Here is a 15664-nt window from a genome sequence, read left to right as displayed (position 1 = left end):
AAACAGCTGTCAACGTTAAATATTTAATTTGAAATAAAACTTTTGTTCCTCTTTCTCTTTTTCACAAGCTTATTCTAAGGAAGACATGGATTCTCCATAAGATCATTTGTCCAACAGTTCATGAGCACAAATTTACTAAAAAACAAACGTGAACATAACTGACGAAGTGAGACAACTGCACAGTGCCACAGGGCATGCGAACTATGATGCTGCATTTTGAATGAACAAAGGAACTTTCTGAACTCTTGAAACCTGTTAGCTTCCATCACGAAAAGACTCAATCTCACAAGAAGTGTTTTTTTATATATGAAAGGCATTATAACACACCCTAAATTTCTCAGTAATTACAAATTGATTAGATATTTCTTTTAAATTTGTCCAATATAACCGAATTTGTATAGTGTATACAACCATATTGTTTTTTGTTTTGTTTACGGTGTTAACAATGTTGTAAGTGAAGATAGTAGATAATAGTGTATACAGCCACATTGTAAGTAATTAAGCTACTGAGTAGGTAATTGTATGTTTGAAACACTATTTTTAATGGCAAATAGAGTTTTGTATTGTTAGTAGTGTAAGTAATCTGTATTGAAAGCATTGTAATGTAATGCTAGTAATGTGTTCTTGGAAATAAAGTCTAGTTTTGTTTAAAAAAAAATTTGGTTTGCAGTCTTCAAAGAAAAATCTCGGCGGGATTTGAAACCACAAACAGCACTCACACACTGAAATATTCTTCCCTTATTTATTCGGGGTGTGAAAGTGTCTAGAAGGAAACCAGCGCAACCTCTCTTATATGTGAAGTACATTTTCCCGCATTTGTCTTAGTCTTGGTGCATCTTGTTATTTTACCCCGCAACACTTTCACCTTTCAAAGCCGAAAACAACTCATTTGCCAACTCACTTAAAAAAAAAATAAAGTCTATTTGACCATCGGAAAGAAGTAAAGAACTAATTAGAGCTTCCGTTAACCCAATATTGGTCAAATATTTTGCATTATTTCGCTTAGGGAAATCATGACATTCATAAATCAAACAACTGTCAACGTTAAATATTTAATTTGAAATAAAAACTTTTGTTCTTCTTTCTCTTTTTCACAAGCTTATTCTAAGGAAGACATGGATTCTCCATAAGATCATTTGTCCAACAGTTCATGTGCACAAATTTACTGAAAAACAAACGTGAACATAACTGACGAAGTGAGACAACTGAACAGAGCCACAGGGCATCTGAACTATGATGCTGCATTTTGAATGAACAAAGGCACTTTCTGAACTCTTGAAACCTGTTAGCTTCCATCACGAAAAGACTCAATATCACAAGAAGTGTTTTTTATATATGAAAGGCATTATAACACACCCTAAATTTCTCAGTAATTACAAATTGATTACGTATTTCTTTTAAATTTGTCCAATATAACCGAATTTGTATGGTGTATAGAGCCATATTGTTTTTTGTTTTGTTTACGGTGTTAGCAATGTTGTAAGTGAAGATAGTAGATAATAGTGTATACAGCCACATTGTAAGTAATTAAGCTAAGTAATTGTATGTTTGAAACACTATTTTTAATGGCAAATGGAGTTTTGTATTGTTAGTAGTGTAAGTAATCTGTATTGAAAGTATTGTAACGTAATGCAAGTAATGTGTTCTTGAAAATAAAGTCTAATTTTGTTTAAAAAACAATTTGGTTTGCAGTCTTCAAAGAAAAATCTCGGTGGGATTTCAAACCACAAACAGCACTCACACACTGAAATATTCTTCCCTTATTTATTCAGGATGTGAAAGTGTTTTGAAGGAAACCAACGCAACCTTTCTAATCTGCAAAGTACATTTTCCCGCATTTGTCTTAGTCTTGGTGCATCTTGTTATTTTATCCCGCAACACTTTCACCTTTCCAAGCCGAAAACCGCCAACTCATTTGCCAACTCACTTAAAATAATAAAGTTCTACTTGACCATCGGAAAGAAGTAAAGAACTAATTAGAACTTCCGCTAACCAAATATTGGTCAAATAGTTTGCATTATTTCGCTTAGGGAAATCAAGACATTCATAAATCAAACAACTGTCAACGTTAAATATTTAATTTGAAATAAAACTTTGTTCCTCTTTCTCTTTTTCACAAGCTTGCTCTAAGGAAAACATGGATTGTCCATAGAATCATTTGTCCAACAGTTCATGAGCGCAAATTTATAAACGTGAACACAACTGACGAAGTAAGACAAAAACAGTGCCACAGGGCATAACTATGATGCTGCATTTTGAATGAACAAAAGAACTTTCTGAACTCTTGAAACCTGTTAGCTTCCATCACGAAAAGACTCAATCTCACAAGAAGTGTTTTTTTTTATATATATGAAATGCATTATAACACACCCTAAATTTCTCAGTAATTACAAATTAATTAGATATTTCTTTTTAATTTGTCCAAGATAACAGAATTTAAAAACTTTCTTTTACAGACCGCTTCCTAATCTGTTGATTTTGTCTGTTTCCGCAATGACGTAAATAGTTTGTTCTGCTAAATATGGACTCCCTTTCAACATTTCCTGTCATCCTTTCCTTGCGAATGGTCGAGATCCTACTTGGCCCTTGTTTAATTTACAACAACGATGTCAGAACACTAAGTGTGCTGTTGTTTAAACGAAATCAGTCCAACATGAAGAGATTTGAACATGAATAATGATTACTATTGATCGTTAATCAATTGCTTTACTCAAGCTTTAGTGCCAACCTACCTTCTATATTTAAACATTATTTAGTTCAACTCAGCTCGATTAGCTTTTCAGTTATTCTGAGTAAATGTTACCTCTTTTGTATTAATGCACCTATCAATGTCAAGCCCGAGGGGGTGGGGGAGGTCGGGCAAGGGGTGGGGATTTTGACATTTTCAGAAAAAATGAGTCAAATTCTCCACACCAGGGACAACATAATTGATCAAAAGTATCAAAATCCCCGATCCTGGGGCAATAGAAGTGGTCAAATACCCTTCAGACCTTGCTGCACACAAGAGGAGTGCAGAAGTTAAATTACAACAGAATCAATGAAATCACATAACAGCAACAAGTGGTTGAATTTATTTTCTTTTTCGAGACCTTTTCGCGAACGAAAAAACTAACTTTTTAACCAACTCTAATTTCAAGTGTGATCATGCATTTTTGGTCATTTTTCGTGAAAAAATTTGATTAAGGCTAGTCTGCTCTAGCAGAGATAAAACTAACTGCAGTTCAGATTCATCTTAAAGCGGCTGGATTGAAATGCTTTAAAAACGTTTTTACTATGCCTAGCATTGCAGGGCTACCAATATTAAAGCTGAAGTTTTTGAAAGCTTGACAAATAATTTTACAAATAAATGATTATATGAACTGTTCATTGCACTGTTATTCAATAAATGATCAGTACTTCAAGATGGTGACATTGTCCCCACCCTGGGGACATCACATACCGTCAATATCCCTACCCCGGGGACAGACCTCACAGTCAAATTCCCGTGGGTAGCCCGACCCCTCCCCCCTCGGGCTTGACATTGATAGGTACATAATATGTTATGTTGTAAATTTTTATTTACAACATAAAAGAGTTTAACTTTGTTAACGTTTTAATTTGGTAATAAGGCTTGTTGTTGTTGTTAGATCGTCCCTATTATATTTCCCGATCGATCAGACATGACCGAAACTATGAACTAACCAGGAAGACAAAAGATCTAAAGACGTTGCTTCTTCAAGTTTAATTTGTTCATTTATTTTGCCGGTCAGCTGAGCAAAAGCCTGGAGAGTTACCCAGAAAATAAACAGGCCAAGTGGTTCCAATTGACCGTTTATTCCTATTCTAGACAAAAATACAATACATGTACTCCAAAAAAACCTCGTGGTCTCACAAAACGACCCAAAACGTTTTTCTCCATCGAAGTAGGTCATTTGACCCCAAAAACCAAAAAACAACCTCATGTAAAACGCTTAAAGTATCCTTCACATCATTCTCCCCCTTCTCGATGGGCCAGTGGCTCATCGAACCCATAACGTTATACTTAATGTTCTCATTGTTCCTTAGTATGGTTCAAAGTACTCTCAATGTTTTTAAATGCTCATAACGTTAGTGTTTTCAGTGTTCATCTTGTCTCCTGGCTGCTGTATCCTCTGCGGCACATTCTAAGGGACAAATCCTGGCGATTGGTCTGACCAAGGCATGACCCTGACCCACTTGCACTTTCACTGCTCGAACATGCCCGTCCTTTCCAGGGTAAACCTCCTGAACTCTACCCAGGGGCCAATGTCCACGAGGCGTGTCTGGGGCAATCACTAGAACAACATCATTGACCTGGATGTCTTTCTGTTCCCTCTGCCACTTTGTCCTACGGTTGAGTGTTGGTAGCATTCTCGAAGCCAGCGGTGCCAGAAATGCCGCACCAGCTCTTGCAGACGTCTCCAACGCTTTCGTGGGCTAAATTGGCTACTGTCAACTGTTTCTGGAGCAAAGTGACCCCCCACTTGTCCAAACAAGAAGTGATTAGGGGTAAGTGGTACATCATCTAAGGGGTTTGCTGACTGGTACGTTAACGGCCTGGAGTTAATAAGACCTTCAGCACCCGTAAAGGCAGTCATCAGTTCCTCGTCTGTAACATCTGCACTCCCCAGTATTGCATATGCTGCTCTTTTGGCCGCTTTAATCATTGTCTCATGAACCCCACCAAAATGGGGAGCCAGAGGGGGGTTAAAGTTCCACTTTGCACCTCTATTTGCAACCGAACTCACAATCTTGTCTTGGTCCAGTTGTGCAACTAGCTCCCTCAGCTCTCGCTCCGCTCCAACAAAATTGCTCCCGTTGTCAGAAATCATCTCCTCTGGTAGACCTCTTCGATTTGTCATACGGAAGAATGCATTCAAGAAGGAATCTGTGTCCAGCCCGTATGCCATCTCTAGGTGAACAGCTCGTGACAGCAAGCATGTAAATAAGCATAGGTAACGCTTGGTTCTCCTCTTGCCCCTTCCTTGTACGGTCACAAATGGTCCTGCAAAGTCGACTGCTGTTCGGGCGAACGCTCGCAAGGGCAATTTCAGTCGGATCTTTGGTAGAGGGGCCATTATCTGCCTCGCGGCCTTTGCTTTCCTTCGTTGGCATTCGCAGCATTCTCTTTCAACCTCACGAATCTCTTCTCTTGCCGGCATGATCCAAAATCGGGACGACAGCAATGACAGCGTGTGATTGGTTCCCGCTGAGTGGTTGCTTCCCTCACGAAACGATTTCACAATCAACCTTGTCACCAAATGCTTCCTTGGTAGAATGACAGGGAACCTTGCATCAAATGGCAAATAGTCAGCATAGCGTAGTCTGCCATCCGATCGAAGTAGGCCATCTTCGTCCAGGACTGGCTTCAAACTCAATAGCTTGCTGTTTGATGGAAGAGCCTTCTGTTTTACCAGTGCCTTGTAATCTTCATGAAATGCTTCCTGTTGTGCTTTCTTGATGATTTCGATTTACGCATCTGCGATTTCCTGGCAACCCAGCTCCCCGTGACTTCTCTCATTGATATGTATCCTGCAGTTGTTCACAAATCGCCCAACCCATGCTCTAACTCTCACTAGTTTTCTCCAACTTGAAAATCTGCTTGGCTGTAAAAAGGAAGGTGTCTCTGGCATTAAAGCAAACAGGGTTGATTCTTGCACTGGCTCTCCAGACGTCTTCATTTTCTTCCGCACTTCCATTGCTGCTTCGGGACTTGGATCAGTCTTTGTCTTTGGCCACGTTTCTTGGTCCTTGCTCAGAAAAATCGGTCCCCGCCACCACATCTCATTTTGTTTCAATTCAGCAACTGCAGCTCCTCTAGTCGGAAGATCAGCTGGATTCTCTCGGGTGGTCACATAGCGCCACTGATTAGGATTACTTGAATCATGTATCTCCCCAATCCGATTTGCCACGAATGGCTTGAAGCTCCGACTGCGACCTCGTATCCACCACAAGACGTTCATGCTGTCGCTCCAAAATGTCAGTTGGTTCCTGTCAAACTTGAGTACCCTTGCTATAGACAGGGCCAATCTCAATCCCAAGACAGCTCCCATTAGTTCGAGCCTAGGAATACTTGTTGCTGACAAGGGTGCTACCCGTGTTTTAGAGGCCACTAAGCTGGTCGAGACTGTGCCATCCTTGTAAAGGTATCTTGCATACGTCGCCGCTCCATATGCATCAGCTGACGCATCAGTAAAGGTGTGTAGGGTTACTGCCTCAACACTACGATCTAATTGCAAACAACGGGGAACTTTAACATCTGATAACTCTCCAAGCTCCTCAAACCACCTTTTTGCTCTTCTAGCTTGGCTTTGGTCTAGTAGGTCATCCCAGTCCAATCCAGAGGTCCACATCTCCTGAAGAAGTATCTTTGCTCTAATCACGTAAGGCGCTAGGAATCCCATGGGATCAAACAACATGGCTATTTTGCGCAGAAAGTTCCGCTTGGTTAAGGGATAGTCATCCTCAGGTGGGTTGGCTCTGTAAGTAAAAACATCTTCTTTGGCGAGCCACAACACGCCAAGTGTCTTTACCGAAGGCAAATTTCCTCTGTCTAAATCAACTTCAGCAGCTCTGTCTCCTTCTGGAATCTTCTCAAGTACTCGCTCGGAGTTTGAAAGCCATTTCCTTGCGTGCATACCGGCTGACCCCCACAGTTTTGACAATTGGTCATACAGTTCTAAGCATTCCTCGTCATTAGGTGCAGAGTCCATACTATCATCCATGTATGTTGACTCCAAGATCGTTTCAGTAGCTTTCGGGTACTGTTCCTTGCTTTCCATTGCGTGCTTCTGCGAAACAAACTGTGCTTGATAGGGGCACGAATTGACACCAAAGACCAAGCTGTTAAATTGGTACTTTTCGGGAGGCCTTGACTGATCCAAATCTCTCCACAAGAAGCGATGAAAAGGTCTACTCGACGGCTCCATCCCAATTCGCAAATACATCTCAGCAATGTCACAAAGGAGGGCAACCGGGAATCTCCGAAAATGAAGCAGCACATCAAAGACATCACGTTGAAGCTTGGGCCCTTGATAAATAACATCATTCAATGATACACCATTACATTTTGCAGAAGCATCGAAAACCACACGAGTCTTAGTAGTCGTCTTCTCTGGTCTCACAATTGCGAAGTGAGGGAGGTACCAGGCTTTCTCATCCTTTTCGGACGGCGACACCTTGGAGATATAGCCTTTCTTTAAGTACTCAGTGATGACATTAGAATATGCTCCAGACAACTGTGGATCCTTCAAGAGCCGTTTCTCTGTGCTTAGCAATCGATTTACTGCCATGTCATAGTTGTCTGGCAATTCTGCAGCATCTGGTTTCCACGGCATGGCGACTTCATATCTCCCTTCTTTGAACTGCACTGAGTTTTCAAATCCTTTGATGACTAACTCTTCCTCTGGTTTCAGTCTCTCTCTTTTTGTCTCTGATCCAAATGTCTCAGTCTCCCAAAACTTTTGTAGAACAGAGGTTAGCTCCTTCTCCTGCTGATGTACAAAGTAGGCCATGTTAAGATGGTTCAAAGGTGTACCACCAGCAATCACATCTGCCGCCCCGACGCATGTCCAGCCCAAAGGTGTCAGTCGAGCCACAGGCTCACCAGGTTTGCCGCAAATGTCCTTAATTGAATAATGCAGTTCCACATAGTCTATCCCAATCAACATGTCAACAACTGGTCGAGGACCGAGATCGGGGAAGTTAATGCCTTGTAGATGCTCCCATTTTGCAGCTTGCATTTTCCAGTTGACGGGCCGCATGTTTCCAGTTACTCGTGTTGTGGTATATGCTTAAACCCTTACATTAGTCCTGCCATCCACACCCTGCAGGTCAAACTCCACCGGCATGGTCTGGAAGGAACCCTCTCCACCGTTGAGGACGTTAACAGTGATCTCCTGCATGGTTCCCTCCAATCCTAACTCAGCGGCCACATCACCGTTTATGTAGGTCTTGGTACTAGCATCATCCAACAATGCATTCAAGACCAACCTCCGCCCTCCATTCTTCACAACCACCGGTACGGTACGTAAAGCCACAAAATGTGCCTGTTCTGGGGGCTTCGAAGTCATCATTGTTATTGTTAAGGAACTCTCGTTCAAAAAACTGCGCTCCCCCTCCATGCTAGGACTGGCTGGAACATTTCTGCTCTGTGAATGTCCCACCTCAGTAGCCAATGCTCTTTCCGGCTCCTGGTCTGCTATCTCCGGCCCATGGTTCACTCGGTCATCAGCAAAATCATTTCTTGTTACTAGACCTCCATGCAGCAATCTATTGTGCGTTCTTTGACAGCCATCAATACCACAGGACTTACTCCGGGCACAGCGGTCGCTGGTGTGATTTCTTCGTAGGCAACAGAAGCAAACTCTCAATTGTTTAGCTGTAAGCCAACGGCTTTGGACATCCATTTTCTTAAACTCTTCACAACGCCACAGGGGGTGGTCTTTCCTGCAAAACTCACAGTCAAGGTTTTTAGCCTTTCCTGGTGCTCTTGTCTGTCCAAAGAAGGTCTGCACTCCTTCTCTGCGCCTTCCTGCTACTCCACATAATGTCTCTGCTGCAACAGTCTGAAACTCAGCTTCTTGAATGATCCACTCTCTAAGTGTCTCAACACACTCTGATTTCTTATGTTCAAACACCCATCTGTTGTAATTAGCAAGCAACAACTCGGTCATTTTCTTCTGTATCTTAATGTACAAAGACCCATGGCCAAGTTCCTCGTGTCTTCCAGCTTCTTTGAGATTAATGACGATCACATCTAGAAGGTCTGCTAATCTATCCAGATCTTTAGCATCACCAGTACGAATAGGTCGGAACTGGTCCAATTCCTCCATATACAAATTGACCTGACGACGCTGTCCACCATATTTTCTCTCTAATCTGCTCTTAGCTGTTTCATAGGCTTCCGGTGAATGACCCAGGCTCTCGACCGCCTTCAATGCCTCCCCAGACAGGTACTTTTTCAACTGCAACAACTTATACTCTGCAGTGGCTGGGGCCTTGTCAATACAAGCCATGAATGCAGCTTTCCAGCTCCCATAACACCGTTTGTCACCACTGAAAACCGGAATTGATACTCTCGTTAATTGTTTCCACACTGATATCCTTTCCAAGCTCATGATTGGACGATCCATCTTCTTTAGTTTCCGACTTTGCATCATTCTTTGGCGACGGCGGGAACGATAACCCAAGTTCCTCATCCATGGCACCATCGAGTTTGCATAATTTATCTGTAGCATCTTGTTTTGCCAGGGATAACTCTTCCTTAGCTTCTAGAATTTCGGTTTCCATCTCCTTCTGACGGCGTGCGTATTCTTCATCAAGTTGTTTTCGAGCGCGGTTGATTGATTCTTCCTTTTCACGAAATTTCTCCTCGAGGTCGGTCACGTGTTGGCGCGCTTTCTTTTCCTTTGAATGCAAACCCAATAATTTCCCGGAAAATTCTGATGCTTGACTCGACAGTTCATCTTTGATGGCATGCATATACTCTTGAAAACATTCTTGAGCTTTAGCAAATTCTTCTTCGATATCCTCAATTTCACGGCTTGTTTTCTCCAGAGCACTACGATCGCTTGCTTTCGAATACAATTCTACCAACGATGACAGATCCTCAATAACACGTTCTTGTGCCTCATCCAGCAGTTTTCGGGAATCTCGAATCTCACGATGATTCGCTGCGATCGCATCTTCTAACAAATCCAGCAACTGATTTTTCCTCCTTGTAAACGACGATTTCGACTTAGCTTTTGCGACTTTTCGTTCCTGAATCTTGTCTGCAATTACTTGGCGGGCATCGTCCGCTCCGGCGCTGTCTTCAATTTCTGCTCTATCACGAGCTTTCTTCTTCTTCTTCGGATTTCTTGGCATGGTTTTCCTTTCAAGAACCTCGCTCTGCTACCAGTATGGTTCCAATTGACAGTTTATTCCTTTTCTAGACAAAAATACAATACATGTACTCCAAAAAAACCTCGTGGTCTCACAAAACGACCCAAAACGTTTTTCTCCATCGAAGTAAGTCATGTGACCCCAAAAACCAAAAAACAAATTCATGTAAAACGCTTAAAGTATCCTTCACATCACCAAGATGTTAGTTGATAACGTTACAACTGATTTTGATTCCTCACTTCAAAATATAGTCTGATATATATTTCTAACAATTTGCAAGCCGGTTGAAATTAAATGAAAGAATTCAATTTTCTGCTATATTTAAATCAGGTGTTATTTGCTCCCAAACAAGAGAGTTGAACGTTGATTGCGCTGTTCCATCACTATTATAAACAGGTACCCTTCGAAATTTCATGTAGTGTAGGTGACTCTTCTCTTGAAAGGGTACCGAATTTATTTTAACCTATTCAAGACAAACATGCACACCTCAATAGCTTTTTGAAAACGGGCCCGCGCAAGTCGATTTTGCTTCTTTGAGGGTGCAATGAGAATGTTTGTCGTTCCGACTGAAACGGTGACCAAAGTTTCCAGTATAAAAACAGAAGGTTGCATTGTCTCTCCCCTCCCCCCCCCCCCCCCTGTTCATCTCTCTTTGTACCATTCTCAACCTTCTCGGAGCCATAAAACCTGTGATCTTCCGCCCCTTTAACAAAATTTGGCTAGATATGCTATATATGCTACTCAAGCAGTTGAACTTGAAAATGACCGAAAATCAGTCGAAGAGTAATTTGTTTTCAGCGTTATCTTTTTTCCTATTTGTCCTGTGGAAAAAAAACTAATAATTTTGCAGCTCTTAAAGGAATACTACCATGGAGATTTTCCTGTATGTTAATCAAAGCTACTCAATTCAAACATATGACCAAGAACCTTTGTCTATGACAATAAAATTGCTCTTAGAGCACCAGGAGAAAAATATGGAATGCTTTGCTTGGGTGTGTACTTCAAGGTACGTCTAGAGCTATAGCCTCAGCCTAGCTTTTTTTAATCTTAAAAAACTGCAAAAGCCGTGAACGAAGATCCTGCTTGCTTGTACGTTGGATCTCACAGGAGATCTAACATCCAAACTTGAAAAATAGACGATAAGAAGTCCAAAGACTACTGCAAAGCTGACACAACGTAATATATTTTAAAACAATATTTCGGCTGGCCTATCTACCTACGAGTAATGGCTAATCTACCTGCGAGTAATGGCAAAAAACAAAAATTTCCGTGTAAAAGGGTTTCAAACCAGAAGTGGGTTTCTCGGCCATGACCACGCACGTCTAGCGCGCCTTGTCTTTCGAAGAGCAATTTAAAGCAAAATCAATCGCTTTCACCTCGACTTCTTGGGGTGCTGCAAAAGTAAGAGCCGCTGAAATCTTGAGACCTGACTTTACAGCTCAAGAACAAAAAAAAAAAAAAAAAAAAAAAAAAAAAAACGTGAGGACTACAAGAGCCACAGCTTCTCTTATAAACGCAAGCATTTTATGCATGGATTTTAGAATTTGCCGCCAATTCGATTTGACCGTGATCGTGATTAAGGACAGGTTTACCTCGGTTATTTCAGCCAGTATAAACGCTGTACAAATGTACCAAGGTTTAGTCAGTAAATGTTTACCTCGGCAAATGCTCAAGTGTAAACACAGCATTAGAAATCCAAGTCAACGGATGCTATGACGTCAAAGGAATGTGAACAATTGACCGCATCGTGTAATCAAACTAAGAAGGACCACCCGGAATGAGGGTGAGATGTCCGCCTTTTGTTGCAGCTCAGGACTGTGCAATGGTAGGTCAAACTCGGTTTCTACAGCAAACTTCAGCCTTCCTATCATCTTCTCGATAGTCATGTTTGCTGCGCCATGCAAATCACTTTATAAAGAGCTGGAAGGTTCTATCCACTAAAGAGCGTTAGGTTGTAGACCATAAACGTAATTCTTTGTCTGTCTGCTCCGGCCCCTCCCAGAACTGATTGGAAAAGAAACCCAAATAATGCCTTCAGTACAAGATACAGTTACGCTTTACTCCTTCAGACTACTCGTGTATCAGAGGATAATGCCCGATACTGAATGATTGTCCAAAAAATAAATAAATAAATAAATAAATAAATAAATAAATAAATAAATAAATAAATAAACCAAGCGCGCGCTGCATTGTCGAAAATGCAAAACAGATAACTGAGTGTTGTGCACGGCATAATTACCGGCACTGGCTAGTTTGCACAATGTTATTACACTGTAATTAGAGCAGAAACAGTTAAGAGGTGTGGTGCGTCCTTTTCTTGTTTTCTCTTGTCCAAAAAATCTAGCGGTTGTTATTGTTCAATGATATATAACAGGCGAATGATTTTGTTCAATTTCGATTGGCAGATCATTGAACAATCGTTGATATCTCTCCAGCGATTTGCCAGTTGCTCCAGAGTCTACATCGGTTCTTCCTTAAATAGAGGGACTTTCTAGGGCCAACATCCCGTGCCACTCCACCCTACACTAGTATTAATCCACCCCCCACACTAGTGCCCCTCCAAAATCCCCCCCCCCACCACCTCCGGTCTAGATAGGGTTAAGAAGTAGAAAGATTTTGGATAGCCCACCTTTCTTCTGACCTCCTGGAATATGACCTGAATGGCTATCAAAATCTTAAACCCTTTGATTTCATTTGTTAAGTTCTTACGAACTGAAAGAATTGGAAAATTGTTGTAAAAGTTCAGGCTATAAAGAAAAACAAAATTAAAGCCTTTAAGCTCGGGAATGAAATATGTATTACTCAACAAGTGTCACCAGCATAGAACAGAGTGAATAGCCGACCTCGCCCCTGCCCCCAGTATAAGCTCTAACCACTGGGGACTCAAAGTATTTCTTTCTTTGTTGTAAACAAGTGATTTGCTGAGAAAAGCATTATTTTAAATTTCATTCCCGAGGTTAAGTATTTACCTTCTTTCTCTCTTTTTCTCACATAGGACGCCATTGGCAACATAACATAACATAACATAACATAACATAACATAACGTAACGTAACGTAACGTAACGTAACGTAACCTAACATAACATAACATAACATAACATAACATAACATAACATAACATAACATAACATAACACGTGTCTTTATTTCAACACGAATTGTAGGGTAGCCAGAAAGGCTAATGTCTCCGTGTACTGTAATAGAAATAAAAAGAAATATTTTGTACATTACAAGTATGTTAGCAGTATCCACTATGCGTGCCGTAGTTTTCAGAGTTTGGCAGAACTTAACGATGTCTTGCGCATGCAGAGACATTTTCTGAAAGAGATAATAAGAGACTTTTTTCTGAAAACTTGCGCGTTCATTTAGGATGCTCTGCAGACTGGCGTGTCTTCATAGGTCTTCGAGGTCTTGCATGACTTGCCCGTGTCTCCCAAAGCATGTGACCGGCGTGCGCAACGTCTTAGGGGAACTTAGATTTGCTCCTCTTCCCACGCTCGTGACATGTTGAATGCCGGGTTTTGTGTAAAGATATCTGATAGGGTTGATGTAAAAATAAATATCAAAAAGTGTCCGCTAATGGTTAAAAAAACACAGACATTTTCTTCAGTGTGGAGAAAACGTTGAAATACGCAACCGGAGGCATTTCACCGTGCAGGTGGTGCGATCACAGACAGTCTGGTGGTCAAGATTGTGCACAAAAAGCAAATTTCGACGTCAAAGAAAGGTTTACCAAAGAAAAGAAAACAGATGACACGAGAAAGAAGTTGCAGCAGTAACTCCACGCCTAACGGAAAGAAAAAAAAACGAACCTAACACTTTCAACTCTCGAAGGCGGTTCAGGATAGAACCTTTATTTCATTCGAATTTTAACGGAGCCTTGCATCTGACAAAAAATAGTAATAGGGGTTTTGAACTACACTGGATGCGAACGAAGCATACCGTAAAGACTGACCTGAGGTATGTGAACGATTATAAAGTTGCATCTCCCATCTCTTTGTGGAGGATGACACCCTTCCTCCCCCTCCCACCCCACCCCTCCCCTACCCAAGGGTGTCCAGAAGCCATCATCGACACACTTGAGTACGCCGTCTTATGTATCATGGTTAAGAAACTGCCTTGCAGGCTAGTTAACAATTAAAAACGAACAACAATTAATAAAACTGCAGATGTCACTCCTGCAAAACGTTTACGCTCAAACGGTTTCGAACAAAGCATCGCGTGTTTCTAGACAACACTTTGACGTCAAGCAAATACTAGAATTTCGGAAAGAAATAAACCTCAACAACTAAAATTTGCATAAACCACTTATCAAAACAGCGAACTTGTATGAACTGGAATAACAGCAAGTTCTAACGATCTCTTAAGATCTTAAAACTTTAAATTAGCTTTCTTTGGTGAATCGTGGAAAAGCTCGCGTCATTGCTTAAAAAGTTACATAACGGATCCACATTCTCGTCCGTATCTCATACTGACTCGTACAGCGCGCTACCCGGGAATTGAGCACGATATGCTTCATAACTCATGAAATCAAAACTCTTTTTGCGCTACTTGTGTACTCTTGCTGCAATAGTATACACAGTAGACAAAGGTGAGTCTAAACATTTTTATACTAGCGGTATTTGGAATTGTGTGTTGAGAAGTCCAGTTTCAAGACCGGACAAAGCTATGACCGGCGTTGATCTGTAGATTCGCAACAGACACAGTCTTTATGTTGTTGTTGAGGTTTTAATGAATTGCAAAGTCTGTTATGTAATTGTATCAAAATAAGGTTTTATTTATTGGCACGCAAGGCAGTTAAACAAGAGAATAGAGTTGTGCAGCTGTTTATTATCTTAGTTTCCATGCTATATTGCCAACAGGAGCAATCAAATGTGATATCCGGATACTTAAATAATAAAGATATTAATTTCTTATAGGCAGGGTAACTATGAGTTGGCTCTTGCTGCCAAGGATAGCAGTAGCCACTTGTTTTATACTGAAGACAAACACCTGTACATGTATTCACTTTCTCATGCACTACACAATTTTACGTTTAGCGATACATCATGCGGGAGGGTAGGGGTGAGATTAGTTTGAACTGTCGCAATTTGTTCAGTATAACCCAGTTTTATCACACTCATACGAACCCATCCTACTATTTAATATCCATAACTGGGTCAGATTAAATTAGTTATGCGGAAAGACAAGACGAAACTGATCGCACAAAGTAATGAAATACGTAGTGAAATGTTTTCGCCATTGAAGGGATCCAAGACAGACTCCGAGTAAACAACTACAGTCAACTCTCGCCATGCGGACACCTCGCTATTACAGCTGATCCTGATAATACAGACAGCAGCTAAATCTCCGCCAAAATAAATTACAGACGTTTGACTGAAATAAATTCCCGCTATTACGGACTCTCGCTATTTTGGACACTGACTCGCGGTCCCGAGGGTGTCGGCAATAAAGAGAGTTGACTGTATTTGGTTACCAACACCTTCAATATTTGAGGCATTTTGTAAAGCTATGTAACTCTACGAAGTTGACTGCCGTACTGCAGCTGAATATTACGTTAACAACATTCAGTGGTTGCAGTTTAACGGTGAGGGTATTTTGACGACAATATTCGTCCCACAAACTTCATCTTTGTATTGGTCACCTTAAAATTTAGAAACTTGTCTGAAGCGCTCCTTTAACTTTTTGTTTCAACAGCAAACTCCCTTAAGTGCTACACTTGCAAAGGTCCCGAGGACGGCTCACCGTATCCACAGTCAATATGCGACAAGGAAAGCACAGA

At 41.1% G+C, this 15664-nt stretch overlaps 4 protein-coding genes across 4 annotated transcripts in view; 1 reads left to right on the top strand and 3 right to left on the bottom strand.

Annotated features, from left to right (window-relative positions):
• Positions 1–4292: 4292 nt before the first annotated feature.
• On the bottom strand, positions 4293–5159 carry LOC146459600 (uncharacterized). The gene has a single exon (XM_085089375.1). The coding sequence runs from the start codon at positions 5157–5159 to the stop codon at positions 4293–4295; it is 867 nt and encodes a 288-aa protein (XP_084945501.1).
• A 309-nt stretch (positions 5160–5468) lies between these two features.
• Positions 5469–7760, bottom strand: LOC146459599 (uncharacterized). Its single transcript, XM_085089374.1, has one exon. The coding sequence runs from the start codon at positions 7758–7760 to the stop codon at positions 5469–5471; it is 2292 nt and encodes a 763-aa protein (XP_084945500.1).
• A 30-nt stretch (positions 7761–7790) lies between these two features.
• Positions 7791–9014, bottom strand: LOC146459598 (uncharacterized). Its single transcript, XM_085089373.1, has one exon. It carries the CDS (start codon positions 9012–9014, stop codon positions 7791–7793), a length of 1224 nt encoding a protein of 407 aa, XP_084945499.1.
• A 5162-nt stretch (positions 9015–14176) lies between these two features.
• LOC146459597 (uncharacterized) overlaps positions 14177–15664 on the top strand; it is a 2229-nt gene continuing 741 nt past the window's right edge. Inside the window, exons 1-2 of the mRNA XM_085089358.1 lie at positions 14177–14473; positions 15580–15664. The exon at positions 15580–15664 is cut by the window's right edge and continues 741 nt beyond it. Of these exons, the coding sequence (XP_084945484.1) occupies positions 14407–14473; positions 15580–15664 (152 nt within the window). The 5' untranslated portion in view covers positions 14177–14406. The remainder of the gene's footprint in view (positions 14474–15579) is intronic.

This window comes from Pavona decussata, unplaced genomic scaffold (assembly GCF_977016875.1).
Source record: "Pavona decussata unplaced genomic scaffold, jaPavDecu1.1 SCAFFOLD_218, whole genome shotgun sequence".
Classification (NCBI taxonomy): Eukaryota; Metazoa; Cnidaria; class Anthozoa; order Scleractinia; family Agariciidae; genus Pavona; species Pavona decussata.
The sequence above is the reverse complement of the archived record's forward strand: the minus strand, read 5'-3'. Positions and strand labels throughout refer to the sequence as shown.

Coding starts and splice junctions, on each gene's coding strand:
- LOC146459600 (XM_085089375.1), bottom strand. CDS start 5,159: ATGCCGGCAAGAGAAGAGATTCGTGAGGTTGAAAGAGAATGCTGCGAA.
- LOC146459599 (XM_085089374.1), bottom strand. CDS start 7,760: ATGCGGCCCGTCAACTGGAAAATGCAAGCTGCAAAATGGGAGCATCTA.
- LOC146459598 (XM_085089373.1), bottom strand. CDS start 9,014: ATGGCTTGTATTGACAAGGCCCCAGCCACTGCAGAGTATAAGTTGTTG.